This window comes from Myotis nattereri (genome assembly GCF_964212035.1).
Source record: "Myotis nattereri genome assembly, chromosome: 4".
Taxonomy (NCBI): Eukaryota; Metazoa; Chordata; class Mammalia; order Chiroptera; family Vespertilionidae; genus Myotis; species Myotis nattereri.
Window position 1 is genome coordinate 7,370,931 of NC_138079.1, and position 13,394 is coordinate 7,384,324.

At 42.5% G+C, this 13,394-nt stretch overlaps 2 protein-coding genes across 2 annotated transcripts in view; one reads left to right on the plus strand and one right to left on the minus strand.

Moving 5' to 3' along the window:
- Positions 1-2,922, plus strand: part of OSMR (oncostatin M receptor) — a gene marked incomplete at its 5' end in the record, with an annotated part of 35,400 nt that extends 32,478 nt beyond the window's left edge. The window contains 2 exons of the mRNA XM_081089960.1: positions 268-340; positions 613-2,922. Coding sequence (XP_080946086.1) covers positions 268-340; positions 613-1,188 — 649 coding nt within the window. The 3' untranslated portion in view covers positions 1,189-2,922. The remainder of the gene's footprint in view (positions 1-267; positions 341-612) is intronic.
- Positions 2,923-6,763: 3,841 nt separating this feature from the next.
- RICTOR (RPTOR independent companion of MTOR complex 2) overlaps positions 6,764-13,394 on the minus strand; it is a 93,603-nt gene continuing 86,972 nt past the window's right edge. The window contains exons 34-38 of the mRNA XM_081089103.1: positions 12,959-13,192; positions 11,816-11,971; positions 11,134-11,257; positions 9,202-9,340; positions 6,764-9,088 (exon numbers count right to left, since the gene is read on the minus strand). Of these exons, the coding sequence (XP_080945229.1) occupies positions 9,014-9,088; positions 9,202-9,340; positions 11,134-11,257; positions 11,816-11,971; positions 12,959-13,192 (728 nt within the window). The 3' untranslated portion in view covers positions 6,764-9,013. The remainder of the gene's footprint in view (positions 9,089-9,201; positions 9,341-11,133; positions 11,258-11,815; positions 11,972-12,958; positions 13,193-13,394) is intronic.

Below are 13,394 nucleotides of genomic sequence, written 5' to 3' on the forward strand. Positions count from 1 at the left end.
GTTAGCCTTTGAGTTTGACATGCTTGATCTAAGTGCTGACATATAACAACTCACTCAATCTCACTGCCCCACCCTGAGCACCGTCATTGTCTCCATGGAACTGATGAGGAAATTAAAGGTACACGAGGGTTAAGCAGCTGACCCAAGGTCACCGTTAGTGAGCCACAGAGCAAGGTTACAACCCAGGAATCTGACTTTAGAGTTCTCATTTGTAACTATTCCAACACATTCAAGCAAGATTCAGTCTCATTGTCACTGCTTTTCTAGGATGAAGGAGACGTGTTATCCTGACATTCCAGACCCGTACAAGAGCAGCGTCCTGTCCTTACTAAAACCCAAGGTAAATGCTGGGGAATTGTATGGAAACCCTAGACCTATGAGACTCCAGCCCCGGCTGGGCTGTAGCAACTGCACTTGCGTGGACTTCCCAGGAAGAGAGACAGAGCGAGCCAGGCACCTCTCTCCCAGGGCGTTGGGGGGGGGGGGGGGGGCGTGGGAAACACCCTGCTAACCTCGTTAACACTGACCAGGAGGGACCGAGAAAAGCGGCAGCTCCACGCGCCTCCCACAGACAGGCCCAGGTCACATTTCCTGTTTCTGTTTCCGTGCCAGGAGAACGCCCACCTGACAATCATGAGTGCCCATGACTGCATCCCCGACAAGCTGGAGGTTGTGAACAAGCCCGAGGGGATTAAGGCCCAGTTCCCAGGCGCCAGGAAGTCGCTGGCAGAAACAGACCACACTAAGCACGACTACATTTACCTCCTGCCCACGGAGAAGAGCTCCGCGGGCCCGGGCCCTGGCATCTGCTTTGAGAACTTGACCTACAATCAGGCAGCCCCTGATGCTGGGTTCTGTGGCCCCGTCCCAGCACCCCACACAGGCCCCCCAGGGCTGGGGGGCCTGCTGAGTGCACCTGGGAATTTGCTGAGGTCCCTAGAGCCGAGCTACATGAACTCCCCGGGGGAAATCCCAGCCGGAGAGACCACTCTGAATTACGTGTCCCAGGTGGCCTCACCCACATCTGGGCACAAGGACAGTCCCCCAACAAATTCCCTGGAGCTAGCACCCCGTTCCGAGTACAGAATGCAAATGGCCGTCCCCCTGGGCCTTGCCTCACCTTCCCCGAATGAGAATAGCAGTCTCTCCTCCATGAGCCTTTTGGATCCAGGCGAACACCACGGCTAAACATACATCCTTTCACACCTTCACGCGGTTACAGAGACACCCGAGAAGCACGGCCGGCCCCACCCCATCGCCAGGCCCCCACGGCGGGCAGGTCTGCGTCAGACAAGATCACTGCCATCGCGCTAGGTTTCCAAGTTCAGAAGCCATGAAACTGACCTCCCTCCCTCGCAGCAGGCTCGCTGTGGAAACGCCCGCGTTGTGGGAGCGGGGACCCTGCTTACCTGGTGGCTGCATGTCCCAGGCTCGCCTTGTAACAGCCTCCCTGGCCCCCCTCGCAGGGGCAGACCCCATCCTCGCAGTCCCGGGCAGGGTGGCTCCCGTCCTGGAATTCAGCCTGTAACCAGAAAGGTTTCCATTAAGTTCCACCCCCATGTTTCCTAACTTAAGGGTAAAGGAGCCAGATCGAAGCCTTTAATTGAAAAGGCCACCGGCGTTTCGTTCCTAGAGCCTGCGTTGTCAGTGTTTACTTCTTCTAGGTGCATTTCATGAAAATGTCACAGATGTCTGAGACCGACACAGGTTGGACTTGTCTCGCAGTGACAAGAACTGGCCGTGCATCGGCGCAGTAAAAACTCCTGGGGGCACAGGCCTTGTCTAACAGGTGAGACAGTGCACGTGTCGGGAAGACCCCCACCCTGTCCTCTCTCACTCACCACCGTCAGAGGGACTGGCCAGGGACTCCCCGTGTCAGGATAACGGCGCTGCCGCTTGGTGGACGCTGGTCTGCCACCGGAATTGTTGATGACTACCTCAGAGAGAGGAAAGCGCAGCATTGAGCAGTTCCGTTTACTTCCCATGGTTCCTCTTTCAAGAACTGCCAGGTACGTGGCCTGTGTCCATGTGGCATCCTTCGGACTGTGCAGCAGGTGGTCAGGGCCAAGTACCCCCTCCCTCTCATCTATATGTCTGCATTAGGAAGTGAAGCCACGCTGCGGGACCCCTTTGGGCAGAGCTCCTAGAGGCCACCTGGAGGGAACTCACTTCTGGCTCAGCAGCCTCGTCTCCTTGAACCTGTGGATGCGAAGCCAAGCAGCAGGTGCTCCGTGCACGCAGCTCCTTCCTCTGCCTCCTGCCCGTCAGCCGCAATGTGGGTCGATCACCTTTCTAAACAAGCACACCTGGGGGTGCCGTTTGCCTAATGAAGACGGCACTGCCTCTGCCTCTGGTACCCCACGCCCCGCACTCCACGCTCAACCCCACGGAGAGAGGGAGGAAAGGACTCGCCTAAAGCCAGGTGGCTGTCAGCCGGCCTCCATGGACCTGCACGCACCAGGGCTTCTGTTCGGGCTCTTCAGCGCTGTGCTCGCATGTATCTAAGCCTTTTCCTAACACCGCACCAACGAGTATCTCGGTTAGTAATTCCGAGAGGACCTTGGGTTCAGTGTTGTCATTTTCCCTCGTGTTCCTTTGTCACGACGCAATCGTAAAAGCCCACAGAGATGTCAGTGGCAGTGATGACTGACTTGTAAACAGTCCTTCATAGTTTAAAAAAATAATGCATGCCCTGGAAGTCGTTTTTGTTGTAACAAGCTCTCATTAAAGAGTTTCACCACTGTTCATGCTTCCTCTGCCTCCATGAAATAGAAACCTAACCATTAGCATAGCTCAGGGGTGGGCAAACTTTTTGACTCGAGGGCCACAATGGGTTCTTGAACTGGACCGGAGGGCCGGAACAAAAGCATGGTTGGAGTGTTTGTGTGAACTAATATAAATTCAAAGTAAACATCATTACATAAAAGGGTACGGTCTTTTTTTTTTTTTTTTTTTTAGTTTTATTCATTTCAAACGGGCCGGATCCGGCCCGCGGGCCGTAGTTTGCCCACGGCTGGCATAGCTCATACACCTCAGGAGCTGGTGTGCCCGGATGCCACTCGAGCCCTCCTAGTCAGGATCTCTGGCATGAGGCCTGGCGTCTCTGTCCACCTGGCATTCATTCGGATGCACACTCAGCTTTGAGACTCGCTGGCCTAAGTCAAATGAAGGCAACTTTCTGAACCGTAACAAAACGCCAGTAGGAAATGCTAGACTAATAATAACCGTTTGCTTACAGTTTCACTGTAACTATAGTTTTGGCTATAAATATTCCTCTCCCATGTTCAGAGCCACCAAGTAAATTAGTATTTCAAACCTTCAGTTTCAATACTATATGGGCAGGGTACCCCGACGATTCAGGGACCTTGTCGCATAGCAGCTACGGAATCTGACATCTAACACCAGACTCCCATGACTTCACGCGAAACTGGCTCTCCCTGGAATGTGTTTATTAAGGTCTAGTTGAATTAGACATCTGTTTGTCCTACGAGCTCTGCAGAAAGATAAGCTGGTCGTCACCTCAAAGAATTTAGAAAACATTAAGTATTTTGCATAAAGAACTTTAAAGATAAAACGCCTGGAGAATCGGTTAAATTTTTACAGCACAGTAACAGAGTAGTATGTTCAATTTAATGGACTTAGCAAATGCCATTGTCTTGGTCTCTATAAGCCTCAAAGAAATGAAGTTTTAGTATACTTTGGTTTCTTTTGTTGAGATCAAAAGTAGTTGTTATAGTCTTGACTGTCCCCCCGAAATGTGTATGTTGAAATTCTAACCCCCCTGATGATGGTGTTGGGAGGTGGGGCCTTCGGAGGTGATCGGGTCATGAGGCCGGAGCCTCAGATAGTCAGACATGCTCTCAGCGCAGGGAGCTCACTAGCCCCTTCGCCACGCGAGGACACAGGAGTCGGGGCACTGCGAGCCCTGGCCTGGCCGCCAGCCCACGCCGGTGAGCAAGCCGCTCCTGCTGCGAAGGCCCAGTGTGTGGTGCTTTGTGACAGCAGCCCCCGCAGCCCGCAAGGACTAAGACAGCACTTGTTTGAGTATTTTTACATATCGAAGGGTTTTAAAAAATGAGACAAAGTTCCTCAAGTTCAGCTATATTACCACATTTTCCAGAGATCAGCTGTAGGGTGATTCACTGTACTTTTTTATTTGGGGGCCTACTATTTAATGACACATACCGTGAAAGGCAATGAAAAGCGATACACAGAAATGTGCTTCAAGACCAAAATATCCAAAATAAATCTATTTCTAAAAGTGAGACATACATTTTACAACACTTAATCAGCTGCAATAGACCACAGCCTTGGCAGTGAATTTTAACCTCCAGGCTTGATAATTTCCCCTGCGGTGTATTCTTCCCCCACCAGGAGGGCGTATGTTACCCTGTCTGCTCAGGCCAGTTTCTGCCTGAGAAATCAACCACCTCCCACAGAAGTCATCATCCTATCATTTTTATTGTACATCAATTCCTCAAAAACTTCAGAACTGTTCAGAAGATTGATGCATTTTTTCGAGACCCTTGATAATGATTTGAGGGTAAAACTGTAAAGATATGTTTGATTAGATTATGAATAATGTTTAAGAGAGTGCAGATATTTGAAGACATTTTGAACAAGCCAGGAATGTGTCATTGAACGAGGTTATCTGTGTTGCTTAAAAGTCCCTTTTACTGGGAAGCATATATATCAGCCTCAGTGGTACATACTTCAAATCAACACTGATTGTTTTAAGATCTCAAACAGAACAACACAAGTTTAAGAATTTTAAGTACATTTTATTAAGAATGTATCCCTTTGATAAGATTATGCTTCAGGAGGCTTTTAATGCCCTTGACATAAACTGTACACATTATACAAAAACAAGAAAACCACACACACAAAAAAAATCAAGGTGAGAAAACCCATTTAGGGACAAACCTTATTTAAATTATACACAACTCAATGAAATATTCTTACGGAAAATATATAAATACTTTTTCTTTCTATGTTACAGTTATACAATATAAATCATATTTCAATGTCTGTTCAGTGACCTACAAACACCAGAACCTCCAAATATGTAGCAGCGTATTACTAAATTAAAAAAAGAAGAAAGTCATGTGGTCAGGGAGCATTAATCTGAGATTTTTTTTCACAATCCCATACTTTTCAAAACTAATTTACACCATTTGTTTTAGAATGCAGCGTCAGAGTTTCTGACAGGCCAGTACTGGGACATTTCCAACTATCATCTATGAAACATTTTTATCTCCCCCCACCTCTGCCCCAAAACTTTGCATTTTGTGCTAAATCAACCATTTTAGTGGCAAAATTACAAGGTATACTTTTTTGGCATAAATTATATTTCTCAAATTAAATATTTTATTTAAAAAATCAAACAAAATGTGCAATTCATGCGTGCTGTGGCATAGCTATCCACCTACATTACAAGAACACTCCAAAGGGGGGGAATCCGCATTCTGTGTTGGCCATACAAACCTACGATGAATGAAGAATGCCCTGGGCACCCGCGGCTGAAAGAAAACAATCGTGCTCCGAGAAAGGGTTCGGATTCCCATGTCCTGTGAGAAACACTGCTGTTGATTCACTGGCATGCTTTCATTACGGAACTCTCACTGAAGGACTCCTGGTAATCATGGATTTCCTGACTGGCAGCCAAGGCAGACCTTTCCCAACTTACATTTTGGAAAAGCTGAAATGTTCCTTTATTCCAACAGTTCTGGTAAAACTCTGGCAATGAACTCTACCTTTTCTTTTCCCTATGGTTTAATGGGTTGTGAATCTGAGATAAAACTGGAAGCACAGGACAAAAGGAAAAACCTTACTTCCAAAGAACCCTTTTTCAAGGTAGTTTACAAAGCTCATCTCACACAAAATCAGCACCTCCCTCTTACCATGCAAAAATAATTGCGGTTATAATTTGGATGACAATTTGGTGTTTATTGCTTAATCATGTGCTTAATGTGGGATAAAACACATCCTCTGGAATGAAATCTGTATATAAATAGCAGTAGACAAATCTAAATACGCATGGCCACCCCATTGTTGAGCACTTTGCCATTGTAATATGCCCTAAAAAACTCAGCTTTAATTGTTCCAAGCTCCAGATAAAAGAGCTGAAAACAATTAAAGACACCATTTTAAAAGGACTTGCACACATATTAGAGTAACTAGTATAGTAATGTATATATCCACCTCCAAAGAGCCTTTTTTAATGTCACTGTCTTACAGGATGTCCAAATGCTACCAATCTTCATTAAAAATTTTTTTTATTAGGGAGAAGAAACTTTCCCCCTCAAATCTACCTAAGCATAAACAGGAAATAAAAATGTAAGAAATTTTAGATATTTAATTACGATTACTAATTTCTAATTTTATCAGTCTTTAGTATGTGAAGCTAAAATCTGTTCTTGAAAAAAAATTCAATTAAAAACAATTTACTTTACTATTAGAAATTCACAGTTTACAACCAGCACAACTGTCCAAATTCCTCCAAATTATCAGTAATTACCAATAGTACAGATTTATATGGACTAAGATTAATCCTAAAAATCTTGAAAACCGATAGTATTGACATTATTTTGGTATTTTTTAGTCTGGTAATATCTATCATTTATAGATGATTTTCTCAATTACTTCTATTACCACTGACCCCATTCCTAACCTGTTCTGCTATAATTTATTATTTTTAAACCCCTAAGGTGATCAATCACTTGGCACGGCATGTGAGCATTTTTCATCATTAATGTCTACTTTTATACAAACAAGTACTCAAAAAGAACATATTCGACCTGTCAGTGAAACATATACACTTAAGTACATTTGTTCCTTAAATTACTGATAATCAAAAAGCTCTGAGTGTCTCCCCAAACTAAGTGCTATAGGCAAATATTAGGATGCATACATACAAGTCTTTCAAAGTAATTATAAAAACACAACAAAACAGTTCAGACAAACAGTAATGAGACTTCATTTCAGGATGGACGAGTGAGGTGGGGCCCCGGGATGGGGATGATGTGAGTGACAAAAAAGAATTACTGTTACCTTCTGAGGGGTTAAACCACAGATTTTATACTCTCTATTAATATTAACTGAGGTAGTGTTTAAAAATGAATGTCTAAAATAGGTTAATCCCATTGTGAATAAGATTACTATGTTACTGCCTTTGGAGTTTTTAACCACTATCTGGTCTAGTATCTCTAACATTTGGTTCTCTGGAAAGCAGTTTAATCACCCAAGACCAAAGACCAAGGTGACAGGCAAATTATTGTCGACATTTAAATGAACATTTGGGTTAAGGATAAGTTAAAGAATAAAAAAGTATATTTTGTCTTCAACTGGATTTGAGAGGAAGTCTAAAGAACCACTTTTTAACAGAAGCAACAGTCCAGCCCTTGTCTGCTTCGTAGCATGTCACTTGCTACACAGTGCACATGAGAACAGTTCGTGAAGTGCAGAGGTGTTATAAAGTAAGATGAAATGTTTCATCCCAATGGGAACTTTCAGTGCCAGTTAATTAAAAAAAAAGAAAAAAAAGTATTTCTGTGAGTTCTGCTTTCTGGTTCACAGGGTTCTTTACAGAGATCTCAGAGAACGAGCCCATTGTAAAGAGGATCTGTGAACTGGAAAACATGAATCAGTGTGTTAGGATGATGTCAAAGCTGATGTGTGACTGTAAAAATGGCATAAACAAATGATTAAAAAAGGGTCCTAATTAGTCCAGCTGGAATTTTTTTCTATTTATATATAGACCTTAAAAAAAATGATCCTTTCATTTACAAGCATTCTAATGATGATTGGCCATGCTATTTTTATATACAAATTTGCATATAGGTTTAATTTCTGTTAGACATATACAAATTAAACACATAAACAAAACCTTGCCCCGTCAACTTAATTTCACAACTGTGACCAAGGCAATTACTGTACTCATAAACTAACCAATCACTGCATTTAGTTTGTGCAAAACAAGAACACTGATATAAACATTAAATTACTGCTGCTTTAAAATTTGGTACTTAAGGCTTTTCACTACAATTTTTAATCATAATAACAGTGTCATTAGTTTTTAAAAGGAAATATGGCTTTTCTTTTCCCATGGAATGTGAAGTAAATTGTAGGCAAACTTAACTTTTCCTTAAAGTATCATTTAATGCTTTCTTTTGCTTTAGGTCTGCATTAATAGTGCTTATTCAAGTTCCTGTTTAAAATGGTAATACGGGAGAGGATGAAAACGGCAGTCCACTGAACACATATATATGCACTCTAGAAGTGGGAAAAAGCTGAACTGTAAAATGATTTCTGATTTTAATCAGGAACTGTAGTGAAAAACCTTAAATCGGTTCAAATAGCCTATAACAACAACACCTTGGAACAAAACTGAAGAGAAGGAAAACAAATAAAAAACTTTATGAAAATCTAATAACATAAAAATAACTTATAAGTCCGGGGTCGTTGAGGCTCTTCTTTCGCTTTGCGGTTACAAAGCTCTGACGTAGTGTTACGGACACTAGGGAAAGTTCCCTCTCATACCAGCAGTTACGGCACAAACCACTGTGGTGACGGATGACGTCTCGGAGACACTGACTCCTGGTTTCCATAAATTAGTTAACAAACAAGGCATGTTTTTATTTGCCCTAAAAAAGGGTTCAGAAATAACTGTGTGAAGGGTGCCTCTGTGTATCCTATTATTGTTCCATTGTTGTTATGCACGTAAAATGAAAAAACAGAAAACCTATGTAGGTGTTCAGTGCTTGGCTCTGGCATACAATGGTAACGGAAACTTTTAAACTGTGGTAATGAGCAGTGCGCCCACAGGGCTCCAGCGGGGAGGAGGATGTTCGCGTAGGGAAGTCGCAGGTCCACTGCTCCTGCACCAAACTGTTGGCACAGTGCACAGAGGCGCTCCTGTCCCTGCTGCCCGTCCGCGGCGTTGTCAGCGGCGCTGGCGAACTGCACAATGAGAATGTGTGAGTAGCATCTGCCTACATACATCCGGAACACGAGGTCAGGACTCTGCTGATGGATCAACTACAGGTTGCTTTGGTGGTACTGCCAACACAGCCTCTGCTTCTTCATGCATCTAGGGAAGAAGTGGTCCAATTTAATGACTTTCTAGTGTATCAACAGATATCATCTCTCTTTTAAACACAGAATTATTTTTGAAAGATAAATTTCAGTACAAATTCTACTTACTTGTAAAAACTGTACATCTTGAAATAATTCTTGTATGAATCTCCGACACTGAAGTCTAAACGTGCAGTGTGCCAGCAAATGGGAAACCTCCGAGTAAAGGCAGATGTCATCAAATGTCTGTGGATACTTCTCCTTAATTCTGTAATGAAAGGCAAGACTATGGAAGAAAACTATAATAACAGCTACTTTTGCCCCAGAGTATCTCTGTTTAAATATTCTTTCTCCAGAAACTAATGATTAGATGGCATATCTGGGGTTATGGCATACGAATATAAAATATTAAATATTCCTACTTCACACTTAAATTAGAAAACTCACGTTTTGAGTTATCTCTTAAAAATAATTAAAACCCAAATGTTTCTTGAAAAGTTAGAAATATTCTTTTCCACTGGCATGAGAAATCGCAAAATTTATTTATCAGTCTAGGATGACTCAAATATTTTCAAAATTAATGTTTTAAAACAGAAATAAGTTTGTGTGTTTTTTAAGTTAGACTGAAGTTATTGATGCCCTGGACTGAGCTATCTGTTTCTTTCTTTCAACCTTTAAACAGTAGCTTTCGCAGGACAGCACCTGAGGATCAGTGGTGGGGTGGACCAGGCAGTACACAGCTCAGGGCCACGACTCTAGAGCCCAGGCCGGCCTGCAGTGGGCCCCTGCATCTGCGTTACTACTGGGTTTAAAGCCTCCGAGGAGACCCTGAGGTGTTTCTCTTTTGAGGACCATTGCTTTAAATCGTACAAACTCAAAATGGTGAATATATAGTCTTTTACCATGTTGCTGTGATTAAAAAAAACACACAAAAATTCTGCAATTTTTATTGAGAAAAAGAAGGAAAAGTAGGGGAAAATTAACCCAAGAAAATATCATTTTATGTAGGCCAGCTTTTTTCATGCCTGGGATGAGGAAAAAAACAAAAACAAAAAAACTTTTTGGGCTCAGGATTCCCTTACTTTCTTAAAAATTATCAAAGATGCCCCCAAAACTTATTTTTTGTGTGGGTTATGGCCATAAATAATTACCATGTTAGAAATTAAAATAAGAAACTTTCAAAATATTTATTCATTAAAGAAATAAACCCATTACATGTTAACATAAATACATATCTATACTACTAATAAAGGAATATGCAAATTGTCCAGGACACCGTCATAATAACAGTAACGAATGAACAGCAGGCTGCATGGGGCGACAAGGCCGGCAGGGGAGTTAGTGAAGGATGACCAAAGAACTGAAAAGCAGGCTGCGTGGGGTGACCAGGCCGGAAGGGGGGTTAGTGAGGGACGACCAAAAGACTGAACAGCAGGCTGCATGAGGCAACCAGGCCAGCAGGGGAGGCAGTTGGAGGCGACCAGGCTCGCGGGGGGTAGGGGCAGTTGGGGGCAACCAGGCCGACGGGGGGGGGGGGGGTTGGAAGGGGGCAGTTAGGGGCGATCAAGCTGGCAAGCAGAGGCGAGTGGTTAGGAGCCAGCAGTCCTGGATTGTGAGAGGGATGTCCGATTGCCGGTTTAGGCCTAAACCGGCAGTCAGACAACCCCAAGGAGTCCCGGATTAGAGAGGGTGCAGGCTGGGCTGAGGGAAGCTGCCCCCCCTCCCCGCCCCCCGCATGAATTTCATGCACAGGACCCCCAGCATTTTAATTAAAAAAATAACTAGACTTTCCAAAACTAGATAAGAAAGAGTAGTATTATTTTACATTTCCACTGATCTCTTTAAAGTCTGGCTGAAAAAAGACAACTGGGTTAACACACCTGCTTCTGCTTCAGTCTGTTATCACATGTCATTTGGTTGAAGGACATGAAGAAAATCTAGCCTCACACAGATATGCCATCCTGAGAACTACTGATGTAAGCTACCTTTTGAAGTTATTTCAAGTATCTTTTTCACAATAAAAAGCAGAACAAAGAATACTCAGGCTTGGTATTAACTTACGTTAAAAGTCCAGTTTCATGACATTTAGTTGAAACTGAACTACTCAAGTTAATGACTAATCTTAGGACTTCTTTGCGAAGGAGTATACGGCACATTGGTGTATCATCTGGAATTGTTTTAACACCTGAAAAGAAGATTAAAATATTTTATCTATATCACAATAGAAAATGTTGTAAGAAATGGAATTTGTTGTTAAACTTTACCTAAAGATTTAAAACTGGGCCCTGGCCAGCTTGGCTCAGTGGATAGAGCATCAGCCTGTGGACTGAAGGTCCCAGGTTCAATTCCTGCCAAAGGCACATGCCTGGGTTGCGGGCTCGATCCCCAGTAGGGGGCATGCAGGAGGCAGCTGATCAACCATTCTCTCTCATTATTGATGTTTCTATTTCTCTCTCCTTCTCCCGTCCTCTCTGAAATTAATAAAGAAATATATTTTTTTAAAAAAAGATTTAAAACTGAGATAAACTGCACATACTCTGATCATTTCGGAACAAAATTCTTTCTAATGAAAGGAGACAACTAAGAAGGTACATATATATGTTAATATAGTTAAGTGCAATAATTGGCTAAACAGGCCTCACTAAAATGGATGTCATAGTTCTGAGACAACTTTAACAATATTTAGGAACAACAATAAACTTAGTTATATTAACAATGCTGGCATTTGAATGTAACAACTTACCTAGCAGCAATTCTGTGCTTTTGGTGCTGCTGGCTGAGCCTTCTTGAGACACGCCATCACTACATCCAGAAATCCCTGAGAACTTAGAGGGAACCACTTCTAAGGGATTATGGAGAGTCTGCTCGCACCAATCAGAATATGGAATGTCTTGAAGGTCTGAAGAGAAAGATCAGTTATTTCAATTAAAGTGTCTCAATGGCTTAATTCCTGTGCTTGTATTGTATACCATAGAGATGCTTCCTTGTAATTTCTGTCCAGTTTCCAACAATTATGTTTCATAATGAAGATTTTCAAAGTAGACTACTCAGATAATGAAATTTGTTAAATTCTCAAGAAAGATATACTACATACAATTTTATTTAAAAATTCAAATAAAGATATATATAGCATAAAAAGCACCTTATCTATCCCTCTCCCATCCCTCACAACCCCAAACTAAATATCACTCTCCACAGAAAAATATGGTTAAAAGTCTGTATATAAATTAATCTTTCTTGCTTCTTTGGATGTAAAGGGGGATTATACTATGTGAATTGTTATATGACTTCCTTCCCGCCCTCCATTTAATAATTACCAATGTAAGAACCATACTTCCCTGGCTTATCACTACTATAACTGAACTATCAGAACTTATGAGAGTAGAGAGGAAGGAGTGTCATTATCTAGCTCAGATAAAATACTCCTTACACTTAGGATGGGGTAGACTTACTAAATAGACAGTGTGCTTGTGTACAAACTTGCATGTGTGTAAGAGAGGGAGGGACAAGAAGAAACAGCAGGGAAATGCTGAAACAGGGCACAATTTGTTCAAAACTTTATGTCAGTAAGAGTATGTCAACTGTAAGAGAAGAGAATGGTGAAAAAGACACTAGTGAGGCCACACACAGAGTCTTGTGTGGTGGGCATGAACAGACAGTGAAGAACTTTCAAGAAATTAATCCCAAGGAACAGGTGAAAAGTAAACTAGAAGGGGCCAAAGCTGGAGACTGAAACACACTCCAACAAGGAGGTGCTGACTGAACTAAGGCTGAGGGCATGAGAAGGCAGTGTGAGGGATGCTGGATAGGGCTGGGGGATGACCTACGTGTGACTGGAGCAGATTCAGATTCAGGTGGATTCATCCAGAAGGACGTACTCACTCACCTGAATGACTACATATTGCACTTAGTTGGTTACTGGGTTGAAAACCCAGAATTTGAACACACACACAATACAGGCAGTTATCATCTGTATGCTCTTGTAGCCCAGTGTCTTCTGTGCTCTCTAAGAACAAAGAAGCATCTGAATGGATTGAATTCATTATTTCCGTAAGACTCATCTGCTGCCTCAGCAAGTGGAAGGAGTTTTTTACCAGACCTCCAGTGCCAGATGGAAGACCTGTGCAGAAGTAAACAAACACACTGGTAAAGACAGCATCAATGATCCTTCCCTCAAGTGCCTAACCTCTGTGACAGTTTACAGGAGGGAAGCTAGAGAAGAAAACCAGAACTCTTCTTACCACTCAAAACTGGGAAAAGAATAATTTGCTTTAATTAGGAAACTAATGTAAAGTCAGCAGATATGTTTCTATTACTTTGAG